This window comes from Tachypleus tridentatus, chromosome 8, assembly GCF_004210375.1.
Source record: "Tachypleus tridentatus isolate NWPU-2018 chromosome 8, ASM421037v1, whole genome shotgun sequence".
Lineage (NCBI taxonomy): Eukaryota > Metazoa > Arthropoda > Merostomata > Xiphosura > Limulidae > Tachypleus > Tachypleus tridentatus.
Window position 1 is genome coordinate 156,852,742 of NC_134832.1, and position 14,087 is coordinate 156,866,828.

A 14,087-nucleotide genomic window follows, 5' to 3' on the forward strand; every position below is an offset into this window, starting at 1 on the left:
AGCAAATCAGTATAAATAATGCAATTTGAGTACTGCTTAGCTTCTATGTGATCCAGGGCAAGAGAAATGGGATACAGTTTGGTAGCGAACACAGAAGTTCAAGAACAGACATATTTCTGGTCCCTGGTATCACTTACTGCCATCTCTACCATGATCCTTTACAATTTCTTTTCTTTGTTTTATACTTTCTTTTCTTTTTTTTGCTTTTTTCCCAAGTCCTGGATTTTTCTCTTTATCTTTATTCTCATGAAAGCTGGTAAGAATGCATCTGATGTGGTTATTTCATATCAGTCTTACTAGTGTTTTTACTATGTTCTTAGAATATATTCTTTTTGTCTGGCTCCACAAATGCAGTACTGTTTCCTGTTTCCTGATGAAGCTGAATTTTGTCCACATCTCTCCACCATGGATCAATTCCTGAAGTTAAAAGACTCTATTACCAATAATTTTAACTATCATAAGCCCTTCTATATATTCGTGATGACGAGAAGCACACTTGAAGTAAATATGTATCGTAGGACGACTGGTGTGGGTATTAACACTTTTACGAATAAAGCAGAGAACAATGTTTCGACCTTGTTGGGTCATCTTCAGGTTAACAAAGAGAGAGTTTACGACTGACCGATGTCAGTCACATGTCTTAGGGACAAGTATGTAATTGGGTACGGGATTATAGGGTGCGGTGCAATGAGATGTTAGGTTATAAATTAGTATAAGGGTATTCTTTTATATTGGCTTAATTTTGGTTTATTGTATAAGTAGGTTTTCTTTGATTTTGCATTTATTTATATTTGTTTCCCTACTTAGTATTCGGGAGTTTTCTATGGTTATGTTGTGTTTATTTGATTTGCAGTATACAAAAACGTGTGAATGTGTTTCTTTTTAGTTCTTTGAATCTAGTTTCCATTTTTCTGCTTATTTCTCCAATATAGAAGTCATGGCAGTTAATGACCTAAGAAGATCTAATCGTTGTTTTCTGCTTTATTAGTAAAAGTGTTAATACCCACTTGATTCAGTGTAGCAACATGGTTAATACCCAAACACACTTGATTCAGTGTATCAACATGGTTAATACCCAAACACACTTGATTCAGTGTATCAACATGGTTAATACCCATACCCACTTGATTCAGTGTATCAACATGGTTAATACCCAAACCCACTTGATTCAGTATAGCAACATGGTTAATACTCATACCCACTTGATTCAGTGTAGCAACATGGTTAATACCCATACCCACTTGATTCAGTGTTGCAACATGGTTAATACCAATACCCACTTGATTCAGTGTTGCAACATGGTTGATACTCACACCCACTTGATTCAGTGTAGCAACATGATTTGCACTACAAATTTTAACAATTGAACTTCTCAATCCCCTGTCCACCTCACATCCCTTCTTCTGTGGTCGTAGAATTGTTGTACATATTGATGAGATTTTCTCTTCACTTTCCATGTTGTTGGTTACCAAGGGTTTGTGCTTTTTCCTCTCTTGTATGTTCTCTGTGCTTCCAGTATGCCACGTCTTTGATTTCCTGTTCAGTCATACCAATACACTAACGATACTGCTTTGGTTGCCCAGTGTACGATAATGTCTACTCTTAATAAAGTTCTCCAGTCTACAATCAATTCATTTTAGTTTGATTGCATTTCTGGTGTCTCACCCTCAAAGTACCCAACATGTGGTATTCTTTTTAGTCGTACATGGCATAAATTCTTACCATGCCATGACCACTCATGATTTGATGCCTGTAGACAGTATCTCCATCCAAATTTCTGCTTCAGTGACATATCTCAGTTTCGTCCCTAATAAACATCTCACGTGGAAACCACACCTGTCTACTCTCTCTGAAAATGTCTCACGCCATTTTCATATGCTCTAGTCTATCAAAAAGAACTTTGGGGTTTAAGTGCGCCTCTTTTGTTGTACACGTACAAGACCTACATCTGACCCTGTCTGACATATTCCCATATCGCCTGGATTTCCGCTTTTGTAGCTTTTTCGTCTCATAGTTTTGGATGATTATGCTCTTAATGGTAAGTTACCTAGTCCTACCCAGGTCCTGTATTTCCTTTCCAGTTTAAGAAGCATTATTTAAACTGATAACTGTTTTAATAATTACTTTGGTGAACTAAAGTTGGTGTACACTTTGTTCACTACAGAATATTGGAAATTTAAATATAGGTGAAACTTTGCAACTCTTTTTAGGATAATAAATAACATACGAAGGTTCCTCTATCAAAAACAGCATTCCAGGGCACACTTTAACGGTAAGTCTGAATGCAATTACGCTAAAACCAGGATTTCTATTCCCGTGGTAAGCACAACACATGCAACTAATTGTACAGTTTTATGCTTAATAACAAATAAGCAATTTTTTAATTAACCATTAAACCTAGTTAAGGCTCAAAGCGAGAATTAATGCATAAGTATATTTTTGTTTGTTTTGAAATTTTACGCAAAGTTACACTAAGGATATCTGCGCTAGCCGTCCCTAATATTCCAGGGTAGAGGGAAGGAAGTTAGTCATCACCACCCACCGCCAAATCTTAGGCTACTCTTTTGTTAACGAATAGTGAGATTGACCTCGCGTTATAACACCCCTACGGCTGAAGAGACGAGCAACTTTGGTGTGACGAAATTTCGAACCCGCAACCATCAGATTACGAGTCGAACGCCTTAACCACCTGGCCATGTCAGGCTATAAGTTTATTACGAGCCATCCTAGAAGTTTAACTAAAAAAACACACATCTGAAATGTTATCTTGATAAACGTATCTTCAGTAAATGAAAGAAAAAAAAACCCGAAGCAATTAACTTTTTGCCGTCTTTCGAATTTATAGTGCACAGCAGAGGGATTTAATATTTTTACCATAAAGTACATAAAGATATAAACAAAACAAAACAAAATGATCTACGCATTCCAAATGATTACAGTATTTTGGTTTCTGTTGTTGTAGCGCTTGTTGGTCCTGAGTTTTGGATTTATTTACTTTGTTTTAATCTTCGAGCGCTTCTTGGTCACGGGTCTTGGATTTATTTACTTTGTTTTACACTTGGGGCGCTTTGTCCTGGTCTTGGATTTATTTTGTTTTACTCTTCGAGCGCTTCTTGGTCCCAGAATCTTGGATTTCATTACATTGTTTTACTTTGGAGCCTTGTTGGTCCCGGTCTTGGATTTCATTACTTTGTTTTACTCTTGGAACGCTTCTTGGTCCTGGGTCTTGATTTCATTACATTGTGTTACTCTTGAGCGCTTTGGTCCCGGGTCTTGGATTTATTTACTTTGTTTTACTCTTGGAGCGCTTCTTGGTCCCGGGTCTTGATTTATTTACTTTTGTTTTACTCTTCGAGCGCTTCTTGGTCCTGGGTCTTGGATTTCATTACTTTGTTTTACTCTTCGAGCGCTTCTTGGTCCGGGTCTTGGATTTATTTTGTTACTTTGTTTTACTCTTCGATCGCTTGTTGGTCCGGGTCTTGATTTATTTACTTTGTTTTACTCTTCGAGCGCTTCTTGGTCCTGGGTCTTGGATTTATTTACTTTGTTTTTACTCTTGGGGCGCTTCTGGTCCCGGATCTTGGATTTATTTACTTTGTTTTACTCTTGGGGCGCTTCTTAGTCCAGGTTTTGGATTTAATTACTTTGTTTTATTCTTGGAGCTTATTGGACCCGGGTCTTGGATTTACTTACTTTGTTTTACTCTTCGACTTGTTGGTCTCGGTTTTAGATATCTACTTTCGACGTATTTCCTTTATTGTTTCCCGGCGGGCCTGGCATGGCCAAGCGCGTAAGGCGTGCGACTCGTAATCCGAGGGTCGCGGATTCGCATCCCCGTCGCGCTAAGCATGCTCGCCCTCCCAGCGTGGGGTGTATAATGTGACGGTCAATCCCACTATTCGTTGGTAAAAGAGTAGCCCAAGAGTTGGCGGTGGGTGGTGATGACTTTCCCTCTAGTCTTACACTACTAAATTAGGGACGGCTAGCACAGATAGCCCTGAGTAGCTTAGTGCGAAATTCTAAAACAAACAAACAAACAAATTCTTCCGGCGTCTTTACAGGCCCCTCCCCAGACTCCGACGAAATCTAGCTTGAAAGTCTTTAATGTTTTGAGGGGTTTGCTTTTTCTCCTGCCTTAACGTTTGTAGCGGTTTACTGGTGTGTCGTCCAGATATGCGATATAAATTAATTGACTCTAAAAGAGTCAATTCTCACTTATTAGAGACTTGAAAACCTCAGCCTATCTTGTCTCTCGTCAATAACAAAATTCGCATTTTGTTGTTTTGTATCGTAAGTTGAAAATTTCCTCCATAAGAAGTGTAAAATATGCGATAACCTGAAGCGAATGTTACATTAACTAAGTGAAACAAAGCTCGTGCTAAGCGTGAGTTATTACTGTTAGTCCTTGGGAGTGAACCTTGTAGGAAATGTTTATAATTATTATTATATTTATTAGTGTTACCTAATTTAATCTCGCCTAAAAATTCTAAGTTTTGCATTTTTGGTTACCTTTATTATAATAATAATAATAGTGTTTGGTTTGTTTTGAATTTCACGCAAAGCTACACGAAGGCTATCTGCGCTAGCCGTTCCTAATTTAGCAGTGTAAGACAAGGGGAAAGGCAGCTGGTCATCAAGTCATCACCACCCACCGCCAACTCGTAAGCTACTCTTTTACCAATGAATAGTGGGATTGGCCGTCACTTATAACGCCCCTACGGCTGAAAGGGCGGGCATGTTTCGTGTGACGGAGATTCGAACCCGTTACCCTCAGATTATGAGTCGAGTACTTTAACAACCTGGCCATGCTGTACTCCCGTTGTTTATGTACCTAATTCATTCTTACTTGCCATGTTGTACAAATAAATTGTAATAATTCTCGTAATCATTTAATATTAATAAACCATTCTTAGAAATTCAATGTATCATATTCTGATTCACTTTTAATAATATTAGTACATATTCTCTAGTTGACTTAATATGTATTAATTATAATTAACTTCAATTCTGATTTACTTTTAATAATTAGTTCATATTCTCTAGTTAACTTAATATGTATTAATTATAATCAATTTCAAATTTTCTTGAACCCTATTCAAGGGACGTGAAACAAAAACGATTGTGCGTCAAGGATTTAAACAACCTTAATGTGGGCTTTAAATTAAGATATGTTGTGTATCGAAAAGATATTACTTAATATTTACAAAAATAAATATTCAACTGTAAGTATTAGCTGTTACTGCAAGAGGGAATAGGTGTGTAACAGTATAATGTTACATTTAATTAGAACCAATATTCAGAGCATTTATTGTACAGGAAAATAGAAAAACAAAGATGATTTTAAATATCTGTATATTTTTATTGGTGATATTAACATATCGTTTCGTCCAACTGTTTGAAAGCGTCTTTTTATGTTTATATTATTCATACGACACAAATATATATTTACACAAACAAAAGTGTAAAAGTCTTGAACGCGGTTTCTAATTTATTATGACGCACACGCACTGGGAAAGTCACTACCCTATTTTAAATACCCATTTGGACATGCCCACAATATGTTAAAACAAGTTAAGAACTCTGACTTCTAAATCTACATATTATTCATACATTCTACATAATATTAACAAAACAGTGTTATATATATATGACTGATAATATAGTTTTGCAATATTTTGTTATATTAAAATGTAATTTAAAAGAGCAAATATTTTAGCACACCATCTAAAGGTTGAAAAGCTAATACTATATATATCGTAAGGAAACAGAACAGGTTATTATTTTTCGAAAAATCTTAAAATATCTTCTTTTGGTTATATAATTTTTTAATGTTCTGTAATTCAGGACATTTGTTAAAATTAAATTGAGGTTTAATATTAAAGTGAAATATTAATATAGATGAGCGAAATATGTGGTTGTGAACGTGTACGATACTATACAAGTAATCTATAATGAAAAAAATAAAGTGAATATGCGTGCTCAGTATGTTCTGTACTGTGTACATCCATACTAGGATGAACAACGGAAGTCGAAACGTTGTTCTGTACTTTATTTTCCCATACCAGTCGTCTTGGGAATACAAAATGTATATTGGTTTTTTACATCTGCTGGTTTTATTACAGCACTCAGAAACCCAACTAAGTACACAGAGTTGCATTAACCATTGTTAATATACTTAATATTTTTGTGATCCAATACTAACTTGGGAGCGCGTACACCCGATCCGCTTTCATTTATTCATCAGGATTTATACCAGACTATCTTCAAATTAAATTATTTTAGGCAGAATTAAATTACGTGGTCTAATGCCAGTTGAAAGGGTTTGACTTCCTGAATCTTAAGCTGTAATTAAATGTGAAATTCATAAAGGGATGACAGAGCTACGAGTTAAACGTTTGTACAAACTCGGTGCTATTTCTTCAGCAAATGACAAACACTTCAAACCTCCTACAACACTTACATAGTTTGAGTAACGCTTTGAGGTCCCAGCTATACTGTTCAAAACAAGAAACGCAAAACGGATTTTTTTATTTTAAAGAGTATATATATATTAACGTTACAAGCTCAGAGTATGTGATGTTACACGTGTTAAGGCACTGATTGTCAGACCAAAATGACAATAAAAGTTTTGCACTTTAATAAGGGAGGAAAACATCGGATTTTTCGCCAAAACGCATGGGTGTCCAATAAATTTGTTTGAGAGATATGCATGTTCTGCAAATGCAACATGTGCAAAATCCCTATGAAAGTGACGGGTTCTCGGTTTTCATAGCTCAGTGTTAAGCCACTGACACGCAATACAGTTACGCCAAGATTGACTGAAGCACAAAGTAACAACGCCACTGGTCGCTTGGAAGCAGGCGAATGTCAATCAGATGTTGCCAGAGCTGTGAATGTCCACCCAAGCACCATCAAGGCTATGGAATCGTCACCAACAACATGGATCAACTCGTGACCGTCCACGATCAGGCAGACCTCCTGTGACCACGTCCGCACAAGATCGCTACATCCGGTTACGTCACCTTCGGGATAGGACCACCACTGCGACGTTTACTGCCCCAACCATACCAGGGCTGCGTAGGATTTCCGATCAGACCGTAAGCAACCGTCTAGAAGATGCAGGAACTGACCTCGACGTCCAGTCAGAGGCGTCATCCTCACCCAGCACCATCGTTAAGCACGGCTGCAGTGGACTCGGGCACATCGGGTATGGCCTCATCGACGATGTAGGCATGTTTGGTTCAGCGATGAATCACGTTTTGCTTCGTAGGCAGGGATGGAAGGACCCGTGTTTACCGTCGCCAAGGTTAACGTTTTTGCAGCAAACTGTGTGCATGATGTTGACAGATATGGTGGTGACAGCGTCATGATGTGGGCTGCCATCGCCTACAATGCCAGAACAGACCTTTGCACATTCGAGGGGAATCTTACGGCTCAACGATACGTCGACGAGATTCATAGGCTCCATGTGCAACCCATCATGGTGAACGTCAACAACGTTTTTCAACATGTCAACGCCCTTCCCACACAGCCCGACTCACCACTGTCTTCTTGAGACACCACAACTTCAACGTTCTTCCCTGGCCCTCCAGATCACCCCAGATTTAAACCCCATCGAACATCTTTGGGACGAGTTGGACCGACGTCTGCGACAACCTCAACCGCAGACTCTACTTCAGCTTGCAGCAGCTTTGCAGGCTGAGGGGACAGCCATTCTACAGGATGTGATTCGTCATCTCATCGCTTCCATGGGCATGAGATGCCAAGCAGTTATTCATGCTCACGGGGCATACTCGTTATTGACATTAAACTTCACCTAGTGAGCGTGGACTTCGCATTTGCAGACTTTGGATGCTCAGCAGTGAATGTGCAAAGTTTCACACATGTCATACAGAACTACCGGAATAAACTTGTTAACAATTTGTCTCATATTTTGCCTTTTGCGTTTCTCTTTTTTAAAGAGTATATTTCTTAAATTCCTTGTCATGTAACTTACTCAGAAATTAATTCACAAAATCAACATAAAACAGGAGTACCTGATCAAACTGCAGCATGTCAGGCAACACCGAGGTGCAGTGGATGTAAAGAACACCATATATAATGCACACACACACAAAAGAAAAACCAAAGTTCTGTAATCGTGGAGAAGAACACACAGCAAATTTTAAGGGCTGTGAAAAATACAACAAATTAAAAACGGATTTTAAAAATAAAACCACAACAACGAAGGATAATGAAACAACAGACACAAATGTACAAATAAAAAACACACTTCTACCACCACCCACACTAGATAATGACATATGCACAAACACTTAAGAACAAAACCACACAATAACATCAACCAAAACCAGCGAACAAAAAAACAATAAATATAAATAGTGTACCACAATAACAATACAGCACACATACACTCACACCAATAACACAAGCAAATAAAGACACTACATTGAAGACAACACAAACTAAAAGAACGCATATGGTTGCAGACATAATTAAAACATCATCACTGATTTCATGACAGAATATTCGAAAACGAATCAAACAATAAATTGTATTGTACACTTACTAAAAAAACACATCATGTCCAATATTCTACAACTGATAACTCTACTGTATAAAAATAGCAAACTTAACATACGCGAATACCCAAAAGACCGAAATAATAATCTGACAGAAACAAAGGTATAATCCTGCTTTCCAAGTCAAATCTTTCAGTAACAGAAGTCTAAATGAACAGTAATAATGAATACATAACAACAGATGTACTGCTAAATAATCAAACAAATGTAACCATAACTGGAATATATTGTTCACCAACGAAAGAAATAGATTTAAATTTACTGAACAACATCTTTCCCATAACCAAAATGCTATTGTAATAGAAGACCTAAATAGTAAACACAAATCTCAGAGGCAAAGCTACAAATTTATAAAAAACGGTTCGTTTGGGTTGAGAAAATATTTTACATAAAAGAGCGAACAACGTTTCGACCTTCTTCGGTCATCGTCAGGTTCACAAAGAAAGAGGTAACTGACCGGAAGCTGACCACATGTTTGAAAGGGGTTGTGTAACTGAGTGTCGGAATGTAGAGGGCGGTATTAGATGTTTGAATATATAATTTATTTATTTTATTATATCAATATAGGTATAAAGGCGTTCCTTTATATTGGTTTATTTTGGGTTTAAGTTGTTGTATAAGTAAGGTTTTTAATTTTGCGTTTGTTTATGTTTGTTTCTTTATTTTGTATTTGAGTGTTTTCTATGGTTATGTTATGTTTATTTGACTTGCAGTGTTCGAAAACGTGAAGGTGACTTTTATGTTCTTTGAATCTGGTTTCCATTTTCTACTTGTTTCTCCAATAGAAGTCGGCAGTTATCACATTGTATTTTGTACTGAGCTGGTGTGTCTTCAATCTCACCCCTATATAAAAAATAAGAAATATAGAAAATTTTAATTATAAAAAGCAAATTGCTAAGAATGTCAAAATGACAGACAATCTACTGCCCATAAAATTGTTAAAATATTGGAAAACAAATCGGAAATCGGTAATACTGTCAAATAATCACGGAGGTGTCATAACCAAACAACGAATACCACTACAACAATTCACAACCAAAGTAAGAAGAAATGTAAGGAAACAAGAGACATAAAACACAAATAAGCACAATAATAAATAAAATTCGAACAGAAGTTAAACTATTAAAAGAAAAAATGGGCCATTTTCTGTTTCCAACTAAATAATAAAACAGATCCCAAACAATGCTGGTCACACATTAAAAAAGACGTACAAACGGAGATTGTACAATAAGAAGATGCCAACACTGGAATATTATTACACCACAGCGCACACAAACGAAGAGAAAGCAGAAGCCTCCAAACAACACTTACAAAACACGTTCAAACACATAATGACCCAGACACTAATACATACTTTTACAACAAAGTAAACAACTACATAATAAACAACATAGAATTATTAAAACACTCTTTCTAGTCAACATAAACGACAGAAACATCAACGCCCCAAATACGATGTTAACAAAAACAATTCCTTTACAAGAACTTATAGAAGCAATAAAAAGACAAACAAAACTCCAAAAGAAGATGGTATACGAGTCATCCCCTTTAAAACGGCACTGAAATTATTTGAACATTTAACAGCAATTTCTAGCTTACCATTAAGTTCTGAATATATCTCAATTTCTTGGAAGTATGCAAATGTATTACTATCCCATAAAGAAGAAAATCTAGCCAATAAACCAAACAGAAACCAAACAAATGGTTTCAGAAAATTTAGACAAACAACAGATCATTTAATCAGACTAACTGAATCCAGTAGACAGTTTTAATAAAGAGAATGCACTATTGCATGCTTTCTCGATATTGAGAAAGCTTTCGACACTGTATGGCATAATGGTCGTCGGTTCCGTATGTATGAAATGGGTACCGTGAGGAATTATACGCTGGTCTCAAACTTTTGGAAAACGGAAATGTAGAGTAAATGTTGAGGGAACTTTAGAGCTATTTACTCCAGAGGCAGGCGTCCCTCAGGAGGGGTGGTTAGCCCTATCCTTTCATCATGAATGTGAACAATATGCTTCTGAAAGATTCAAATCATGGATACTCATCACAGTTCACTGCAGTTTGGAAAAGTGCACACACATCAACAATAGCAGCTGCAAATATACAATCCCAAGTGAACAGAATAAGTGAATGTTGTCAAAATATAGAATTAAAATAAACATAACTAAAACCCAACTAGTGGTTTACACAAAATTAACCAAATACAAAAAGAACAACTTGAGATTTATTTCAATGGAACTCTCTTTCAGACTGCTACATGCGCAAAATTTCTAGGACTAACAATTGATTCAAAATTAACACGGATAAATCACCTAAATAATATTAAAACTAAAATCTGGCGAAGAACGAACTATGCTAGAGTCTAATTGGCAATAACAGTGGAGTAACAGTAGACAATATATTAAAAATATATAAAACATACATCCGACCTGTAATTGACTGTGCAACCACAGCATGGATAAATACAACAAAAACAACAACTAGTACGAAACAAACTACAAACAATACAAAACACATTACTGACAACAGCATATGAAGTCCCTTAACCACTAATTCAATTCACAAATACTCAAACATAGAAACAATAGTAGATAGTCCTACATGGCACAATAAATTATTTCGACAAAAATTGAGAAAATATAAATTGGTGTGTGGACTGGGCAGAAGGTGCATACATGATTAGGATAGTTCCAAACACATTTCCCAGTATATATATATAATGTAAAAAGACCACCAGGATACTAGACCACACAATAGTTTAGCACTTAACTAATAAATATTAAAGAGTATTAATGTAAATGTTTTCCAGGTAAGCCTATCTAATGAAGTGTAAAAATATTATGGAACTTTCAAGAAAGTAATATATTTGCACGAAATGTATATGTGGATAATACACGGACATTGCCCTGATAGGGGCTTCAATAAGTGCGGGTTACTCGTCCTCATGTAATATTTATACACACATTTACCTGTAGCGCACACCAAAGAAATAGAAAAACACGCTGTAGCCACTTTCATATCTAAGCCTGCAGTGTGGCAGTTTAAACTGTTAAAATGAGCACGAAAAAATTCATTCAGTACATAAATTATTTACACAAAACACAACTCACAGTTGACAATGAAAATAAATACACAACAGAGTTTTATATGTTAACATCCCATGAACCCTGGCCGGCATAAGCGTGTTAAGGTGTGCGACTCGTAATGTGAGGGTCGCCGTTTCGCATCCCCGTCGCGCCAAACATGCTCGCCCTTTCAGCCATGGGGGCGTTATAATGTGACGGTAATTCCCACTCATTCATTGGTAAAGAGTAGGCCAGAGTTGGCGGTGGGTGGTGATGACTAGCTGCCTTCCCTTACACTGTTAAATCAGGGACGGCTGGCACAGATAGCCCTCGAGTAGCTTTTGTGCAAAATTCAAAAACAAAACAAACCCATGAATCCCATCAAGGATGCATTTATAAAATTCATAGAAGAGTTTGTGTTTTTCTTATAATGAAGCCACATTGAACTATCTGCCAAGACCACCGAGGGGAATTGAACCTCTGATTTTAGCGCTGTAAATTCGTAGACTTACCGCTATACCAGAGGGAAACATACAAAGAAGAACAAAGCGAAAATTACAAAAATATCTTTTAACACACAACATCAACGAAGAAGTTGCAAACTTAAATCAATCATTTACTGAAGTACAAATGTTAGAACAATGATATAACTAACGCATCCGGCAAGAAAATTACCCAGCCTTTTAGGGACATTATCTGAACACAGAGTTAAAGCACACATTACACCGTTTTGACATAAATGTGATGAATAACTTTTTTGGTGATGAATGACTTTGAAAATCAAGTGCTTTAGCGAATCACCGAAATAGTTGGTTTAGACAAAAGAAATGTCAAGTGATAATACTACCCGTGAATTTTGTTCTCACACAAGCTGTGTGTTTAATTATTGTAGTTTAGATGAAACTTTATGAAGGCGTAACACAATTATGAGACATAAAATAATCTAGCGTTTTTTGCAAGAAATATTTTAGATGTCTTATTGAAAAATTAAATCTTTGTGGTTACACATTTTACTGCTGTTGTGAAGGTGTTTTATGGTATTTACATGTATTGCCATCTAGTGAATTAATACATCTTTTCTGTCATATAGGAAAGCTGTGACGGAAAAGAATAGTTTTTTTGTTTTTGGGAATTTCGCACAAAGCTACTCGAGGGCTATCTGTGCTAGCTGTCCCTAATTTAGCAGTGTAAGACTAGAGGGAAGGCAGCTAGTCATCACCACCCACCGCCAACCTTGGGCTACTCTTTACCAACGAATAGGATTGACTGTCACATTATACGCCCCTCACGGTTGGGAGGGCGAGCATGTTTAGCGACGCGGGCGCGAACCTGCGACCTTTGATTACGAGTCGCACGCCTTACGCGCTTGGCCATGCCAGGCCGAAAAGAATAGCAAGAAACGTCTAGCAATTTCAAAATACAATAATATTAAGCCAGTAGCTTTTGTTTACGGTACTATCTAACAGTTACATAAAAAGAAAAAAATTTCGCAATAAAATGTTTCATTAACAGAAAATTTGTAAACTGGCATTCATTACACTGTAAGGCTACATGTTATTGCTTATGAGAAAAGAAAAACCAGTGTGTTCATAGTTGAAACTAGAACGTGCTAAGTGCTTTGGTTAATAAACATTCATGTTCACCACTGTTTCCCTGCTAAACATTTAAAAGACATATTTTCATTCTTGAATCCTTACTAATATTATTAATAATATTAATATTATTAATTTCTACTAATTTTTTATGAGATAAAAGACCTCTCTCTACCACATATCTTACTTTTAACGTTATCGATGTTATTTCCCACTTAAAGCATTCCACATACTTACACTCAATTTGCCAATGACTCAAATATGAAAATTACAAATTGTCAACAAACATTCAAACAACATTTATTGTGTAAAAAGAACAAATAGCCTAAACAGGCTGATGTTATGTATAATTGTTAGAACGATACAAAAACTAGTTTTATTAACAATGTTGTTAATAACATTTCTAACATAAATACCAGTCCTTGTTATCAGCAGTATTGTTACAAATATATCTCACACAACATCAGTCCCAATATTACCAGTAGTGCTACAGCAGCAAAATATCCCACATAAACATCAGTCTCAACAGTAAATAGTTAGTACATACATCAGTGTTATATGTCCATGTCCCATGAACATCAGTCCTATTGTTATTTTAGTTGTATTACATATATCCTTTACATGAACATCAGTCCCAATATTACCAGTAGTATTGTTATTAATATGTCCTACATGAACATCAGTCCTAATGTTATCAGTTGTATTGTTATTAATATGTCCTACATGAACATCAGTCCCACATTACCAGTAGTATTGTTATTAATATGTCCCATTACGAACATCGTCTCCCAATGTTATCAGTTGTATTGTTATTAATATGTCCTACATGAACATCAGTCCCA

General features: G+C 36.3%; 1 protein-coding gene across 1 annotated transcript in view; it reads right to left on the reverse strand.

Moving 5' to 3' along the window:
- Nucleotides 1-316: 316 nt before the first annotated feature.
- The window catches only part of LOC143224057 (syntaxin-binding protein 5-like), a 57,762-nt gene continuing 43,991 nt past the window's right edge, over nucleotides 317-14,087 (reverse strand). Inside the window, exons 12-14 of the mRNA XM_076452520.1 lie at nucleotides 11,558-11,634; nucleotides 1,004-1,536; nucleotides 317-417 (exon numbers count right to left, since the gene is read on the reverse strand). Coding sequence (XP_076308635.1) covers nucleotides 317-417; nucleotides 1,004-1,536; nucleotides 11,558-11,634 — 711 coding nt within the window. The remainder of the gene's footprint in view (nucleotides 418-1,003; nucleotides 1,537-11,557; nucleotides 11,635-14,087) is intronic.